This window comes from Asparagus officinalis, chromosome 3 (assembly GCF_001876935.1).
Source record: "Asparagus officinalis chromosome 3, Aspof.V1, whole genome shotgun sequence".
Classification (NCBI taxonomy): domain Eukaryota; kingdom Viridiplantae; phylum Streptophyta; class Magnoliopsida; order Asparagales; family Asparagaceae; genus Asparagus; species Asparagus officinalis.
In genome coordinates, this window is record NC_033796.1 from 26430861 (window position 1) to 26438384 (window position 7524).

Sequence of the window (7524 nt, forward strand, 5' to 3'; positions counted from 1 at the left end):
TTTTAATTTTCCTTTTTTATAATTTTGAGAACGATCTTGTCTCTATAGTTTGTTTGGTGTATTTTGCAAATACCCCCTACACATTATGTATATTTGTAGATTTGCGTTGTTCTTGGGTTCGACCTTTGGGACAGACATTATTTGTCTCGTTAATTTATTTGGTTTTTACCCATATGTCATTCATCTTGTATACATTTGTAAATATTTGGAATTTAATAATTTCATAGAGGTTTACATTTTAAGTTAAACGACATCCTTATCTATGTATATACAATTAATAAAAATTTATTAATTTATCAACTTACTATTAGTTAATAGCATTTGAATTCCAATGATATTTTATCTACAGAAAGATTTTTCGGAAAACATACTTTTAAAGGAAGTATGATTAATCTTATTTCTTTGGAGAAGAAGCCCACACCAGCACAAGTTCCGAAGTAGCAACTATTTAGTTCCCGAGATTGATATCACATGATAGGTCTTCTATTGTTCTTCCGAAGTGCTAGTAGTTTGACTTTATTACGAGTTCTGAAACTTGTCTTTTCAATAGGCCTTTCTTTTGGCTTGTTCACGAGATCAGGTTAAGAATCATATATATGAGAGATACATGAGAGCATTGTGAAAACGGCGAAGGAATTGTGAAAATTGTGAAGAATAACCTAAAACAGACTCCACCACACCCTGGAATAGTGTCTGATGGGTGTGGTAGAATCTGTCATGCACCACACCATCTGCCACACCCACGGTGCAAGGTGTGGCAGAATCTGTCATGCACCACACCCTCTACCACACCCATGGTGCAGGGTGTGGCAGACTCGTTTTTAGAATCCTCCTTTGTATGGGAATCCTCCTTTGTTTGGGATTGTGTTTTATTATAAACAGGACCACGTTTTTTAGGGTTTCTTAAGGAGAGAAAATGAGAGAATCAGCATTGTTTTGAGCACTTTGAGAGGGAGATATTGTGAGGGAGTTGAGAGTTTTGGTTAGGGTTATATTTGAGTGATTTTGTGAGTTGTAACCCGTTGTATTTCTCCTCCATATAGTGAAATCTCTCCATCCTCTCCCCGTGGACGTAGGCAAGTTGCCGAACCACGTATATCTCTGTGTTTGGTTTGATTTGTCGTAATTGGCTTGGTTTGTGCAAGTGTGTGGCTTTCTTCTTCCGTGATCTCAAGTTCGTTGTGTGTGCGTGCAACGCTTCCGCATAGGCGCGCGACAAGCATTAGTTATATCACAGATCTGCGAGTTGCCCTCTATTACTCAATATTCACTGCACAAATAAACAAAATGATCCCATGACTGTGTAACAAATGAGGATATTTTCTTTACTCAACTTTTTATGGAGGATATCCTAAGACAATTCTTTTGTGACTCATGGAATGGTCCGGATTATATCTGTACTTAATTTCTTATCCATGCAATGCAATTGAATCTTTTGACTATAAAAAAATAAATAAGAACTTCCTTGCATTATTCTGGTGCATGTGTCTTTTATGTATCACTATAAGGGCATCTCCAATAGTTTCTCTAAAATTTTCTTCAAAATGGGAAAACAAAAGTCATATTCTCTAAATTATTTTTACACCAACTCCAACAGCTTCCCCATTTTGAAGAATCTCTTTTTTCCTCTAAAAATTTGGAGAATGCTGTAGATTTGGGGAAGCTTCCCCATTTTTTCTCCTTCATCCCTATTTTGGGGAATGATATGGGGAATCTGTTGGACCAAAAACCTAACTAAATTCACCAAAAGTGGGAAATGAGGAAGCTGTTGGAGATGCTCTAAATATTTATTCAAAAAGCTCAAGGGGGGCAATCCTCAGCATCCCCAATAACTTTACTTCAAAACAAGAGAATCAGCAATATGCACCTGTAAGCCCCCTTGCAACTCTAGGAAATTCCACAAAAGCTCAATATGATTTATGGTTGGACCACCAGGAAACAACAAAGCAATCATCTTATAGAAAAGATTAGGTAGGGTACAGAGCTCAAAACATAAACCCCAAAAGCAAACCCTTTTAACATTTGGGTCCCATGTTATCCTCTGAAATTATCCCCTTCCACCTTTGCTTATCTACATCTCAGATTCTTGCCTTTTGCTCCGTGAATTATAGGTAGAGCCCCGAAGAAAATAAACATTTATAAAAAGTTATGCAAGTTGCTAAGTCGCTTCTTAACCTAGATGTCATCGACTATGATTATAAGCATAGTTTTCTTAGCGGATATTGACTATTAAAAAATTAGAACCCTCAATTCTTTGCAACTTCAGAAATCGATAAAAGTAAAGGGACTTTAACATAGCATCGAAACAATCCATGTTCAAGTCCCTACCAGGCACGCATTTAAAAGTATATGCTACTACGTAAAATAGACCAGGTTATAGCTCATGAAAGGTATCAATCTGCAAAGGAATTGCTTACGGTATGCACACATCGTCCGTGACAGTTTGAATCACCTACAATTACATTGCTTACGGTAAGGCACACATCGTCCGTGACAGTTTGAATCACCTACAATTGGAGATGCGTGAAAGCAATGTTTTCCGTGGCAGCCTTAATCGAGCCAAATAAATGATTTTGGGTAGTCAAACCTCCTCAGACAAGATCAACATATCAAGGATAAGCAAGTCACCTTTGATAATAAAAAAAAAAGGATAAGCAAGTCACCAGATATGAAGAGGGGAGTACAATATTGAGATATATCCATTAAGACAACTGTAAAAGTGTGGTTCGCAAAGGTCCACAGTCCACTTCAAACAACAAAAGGTTTCAAACGTGGCTAAGTTGTGAATGATGTTATGATTACCAAATCAAACTTCTCATATGGCATTGTGACATGGAAGGAAGATTCACAAATAGTGATCATCCTCGGCAGTACAAATTAGTCCAAGTTACCAAACCAAAAAAATTAGTCTAAGTTACATACTAATGAAGAACTCGTGTAAAATGGTAATTTTACTGTGTAAAATGGTAATTTTACTGTGTAAAATGGTAATTTTACTTTGCAAATTACAATAGGAAGTACCGGATTCGGATCCTCTCCACTATCTAAAAAGTAGTAGAGTGACCACTACATAATCACAATCATTGATTATCTAGTTGGTGGCTGTGATTTTTTCTTTAAATGCAAATTAGGAATGTGTGCAATACACGGGGGTATGGTGAGTATTAGATTTAGATTGTATTATAACCGCCTACTAAGTAATCAACGATTTAGATTAAAAGTACTGGTCTCTCCACTACTTTTTTATAGTGGCGAGGATCCAAATCCCTTGAAAAATCATATTCTCATGTCAAGATTTAGTAGAATCTCCTAGAAATATGAATGAAAATAAAGGAAATAAAAAAAAATCCATTCTTATAAAATTACCATTTTCCCCTCTAAATTACAATAGGAAGGAAGGAAAATGTCCACCGCTCATACAACTTTTGCTACCCCCACTATGTTCATTATATAGTAAAATAAAAATCTAACACGTGCGAATGAACTTGTTATAAAAATTTAATTATTTTTATTCTATTTAAAATGATATATCATAGTTGGAGGAAATAGTGAGAGTCGACTGATTTTCTGAGAGAATTTATCTTTATCATTTAAACTTGAAATTCTCCATTAATTATCTCATTCTCATTTTTTCTTTGTAATATAGATATATGTATAGAACATTGTTATACAATCTCTCTACGCAGTGTGGAAGTGATAACCTCGGAATCCACTAAGGTTGTTCTCTGAATCCACAAAGAACGATCTTCGAATCCACGAAGAACTCCGAATCCACGAAGAAAATATTAAAAAGAGAAATTTTATTGATGAAAAGTTATTCTCCTTTGGGATTACATGACTCTTTTTAAATAAAAAAAACAAATAATACTCCTAGTAAGACTAGAATTATAAAAATAGAAAGTATCAAATAAGACTCCTAGTAAGACTAGAATTACACTCCTAGTAAGACTAGAATTATAAAAATAGAAAGTATCAAATAAGACTCCTAGTAAGACTAGAATTACACAAAAAAGAAAGTGTCAAATTCTATCCATAGAAAGTATCAAATAAGACTCCTAGTAAGACTAGAATTACACAAAAAAGAAAGTGTCAAATTCTATCATAAAAGGACACATTATAATAGAGGAAACAAATAATGAATCAAAATTGATTTTGTTTCCTACTCTAGTTTGACTCTAAAATTGAAATTATTGCCTAATTTATATTTCCTAATCTAAATAGACTCCAACTCAGATTAAGCGTCCTACATCAATTGTTATCTACTATTCTCTCTCTCTCTCTCTCTCTCTCTCTCTCTCTCTCTCTCTCTCTCTCTCTCTTATAGCATTAAATATTAAAATGATATTCAATTATGTAGGCTTAATTTTTATTTCATGGCTTTTCGTTGTCATAGAATGTTCTAGAAAGAAAGGGGATAGAAAAAGAAACACATCATTCTTTATATCATTCTTTATATAAAGAGCGTTTGGCAACCGTGGTGTTTTTGCCGTTTTTGTTTTTTTTTCAACAAAAACTTAAACATGTTTGGCAACCGGGGTGTTTTTTTGAATTGTCCTTTTACAAAATCTAAAAATTAAACACTTTTCTCAAAACATCAAAAATGTGTTTTGAGATTCCGTTTTTTCATCTAAGCTATCGTCTCCCGCTCGGCCCCGTCTGTGCCAGCCTGCCGCCAACGCCGCCGCTGGCGGCCACCGTGCGCCACCCGCCCGCCCTCGGGCCCGCCGCCACCTTACGGCACCACCCGCCGTCGTCCGACTGCGCCATCGTCCGCCCACTGCTGTTATATAAATGGTCAAACTAGTTTGACCAAAATGGTGTTTTCAAAACACATTTGAAAAAGAAATATTATGACATGGTGTTTTAAAAAAAACTCATTGGCTACCAAACACACTAGTACTACATAAATTACATAAATTACATAGGATGTTCTAGAGAGAGAATGGAAAAGAGAAAAAAAATTATCCCTTATGAAATTATAAATTTTACCCTTTTTCAAACAACTGAAAATGATGATTTGCCGGCCACTCATCTATTTTATTCATGTCCCTTGATGCTTCTTTCTATGTTAGTATGGATAAGAAGCTGAGAAATGACTGCTTCCTATATTTAATGTTACAGGATTAGTTGTATGCATGATTACGTGATGTTGGATCTCACTGGCGACGCTTTACGCATTAGCGATATGACACTCGGTATCAATTTTGCGAAAACGCTATTCATCCTGACACATGCAGACATGACAAGCGGCTGAATGTAACTGGGTTCTAAAAGATTGGTATTGGTTGTATAGAGAATGAGCATCGAGTATATATGGGTCTTGGGCTAATGCTATGGACTTGGACCGTAGGATCACATCCTAATAGTACTCGTGTGCAAAAATGTATATACACGCGGTCTCTTGAAACACACGTAGTCCCCATGATAGCAAACAAATGCACACACTCACCAATCACCATTCTGTGTATCTAACTTTCAAATTTGTTTTATAGACTTCTTCCCCCCTTACAAAAGAGAGACCCTATAAATAGGCTAAAGTCAGCCACTTGCTCTGTGAGAGAGAGCGAAAAAAAGAATGGGAAGAAAGCCATGTTGCTCAAAGGTGGGACTAAACAAAGGGGCATGGACTGCAATGGAGGACAAGATCTTAGCAAATTACATCAACACTCACGGTGAAGGCAAATGGAGGAGCCTCCCAAAGATAGCTGGTACATAAACTAGATATTGATATGTTATTATCATATATAATGGCTAGATATACAATGTAAAGTTGATAAATTAAGTTGCATATAAATTGCCTACATATGCGTGTGTTATATATGCAACTATGGATCAAAGTTAATCGCAGGGCTACAGAGGTGCGGAAAGAGTTGCAGGTTGAGGTGGCTGAACTATCTCCGGCCGGGAATTAAGAGGGGAAACATTTCACATGATGAAGAAGATCTTATCATTAGACTCCACAAGCTACTTGGAAATAGGTCTCTTAATCATTCACTTTTTTTTATTTTTAATCAGAAATTAAATACTTTACATGTCATCCTTCAAAATTATTACTAAATAAGATGACCCATATACATGCATGACCTTTTTTTATCACGCGTATATCCATAATATATATCGTGTCAATATATTAAAATTGGGTCATTATTATAAATTACTTATTTTCCTTCATGGTTGATGTTTTTTTCTATTTTGCTAATTGTTTTCTTCACAGGTGGTCTTTAATTGCTGGAAGGCTTCCAGGACGAACAGATAACGAGATCAAGAACTACTGGAACACAACCTTAGGAAGAAGAGTGGCTAATGCACATTATATGCAAGAACAACATCAACTCTCTAAATCCCAAGGAAAACTCCCGATGATCACCACCGTCCATCCATCACCTTCGCAAGCCATAGAAGAGACGAATGTGATTCGAACTAAGGCAGTAAGGTGCACCCGACCCATTTTGGATCCAAACCCATTACCAGTACCAACGCAATCCACACTGCACTCAAATGAAGTCCTCGGAGAAAAATGTGATTTGACTAGCGAACCGAAATTGGACTTCGATGCAGTTGGCTTGAGCTCGATAAGTTCTTCATCGGGAGATAATTTGCTCTTGGAAACGGACTTCCAATTTGATTTCCAATTACTGGACTCTTTTTTAGATTCAGAAGAATATGGGTTTCAGTTATGAAGTGAAGGATTCAGCCTGAGCTTTATTGTTGAATTGCTGTGTAAAAGTGCTGAACGTTGGAGATTGGAATGTACTTGTTTCTTCATTTAGTGAGAACGTGATGTTTTTCTAATAAACAACTTATTTCCCTAAAAGCATGTTTTAAGATGTATTCTATGTTTAAGAGAATAATTGCAACAATCTCTTAACTGTTACCTTCTATTTTTCTTTCTACAGAGAAGACATGACACGTAATTGCTCAATTTATGGAGGTACCTCTAGTTTGAGGATTATATTTTATATTCTAGCATGTGCCTGCCGGTTGTGGTTTCTTTTATGGACGTAAGATGGACTCACATGGGAGTGTCCTTTTTTCTGCTTTAAATTTCCGTAGTCAATATAATTCTAACCTGAGTTACTCTGATATCATTATAAAGTCATCCCGCTATACCAAGAGTCACAAAAACTCCAAAGTTATGGTGAGAATGAGGGATTATAATTTTATATTCAACATTGTTAACGTTAGTTATTAAGAGGTCTCACGATGAAGATCAGACAATAATTATTGTATAGACACTGGTGATGTTTTGATTTCTTAGTATTTAAATGGCTAAAAAAGATATTATCTTACCACTTGTCATAGATAGCTCATAATAAAGTTGCAAGGTATTGAAACAATAGAATCTCAAATGGAGCTGAAGTAGCATGTTCATTTTAATTATCTTGAGCTGTAATACATAAGAACAAAGTTTTGAACAGATATGGATTGGACTAATTTGGTTGGATCCCTATAACTGGCTCAAAATAATTAATTATTGATTTAATCATGAATGAAAATATATTTAACTAGCTATCTTCCTGTTCA

At 35.7% G+C, this 7524-nt stretch overlaps 1 protein-coding gene across 1 annotated transcript; it reads left to right on the forward strand.

Annotated features, from left to right (window-relative positions):
• LOC109834819 (transcription factor MYB6-like) lies at window positions 5576–6680 on the forward strand. Its single transcript, XM_020402834.1, has 3 exons — window positions 5576–5708; window positions 5849–5978; window positions 6215–6680. The coding sequence occupies exons 1-3, from the start codon at window positions 5576–5578 to the stop codon at window positions 6678–6680; spliced, it is 729 nt and encodes a 242-aa protein (XP_020258423.1).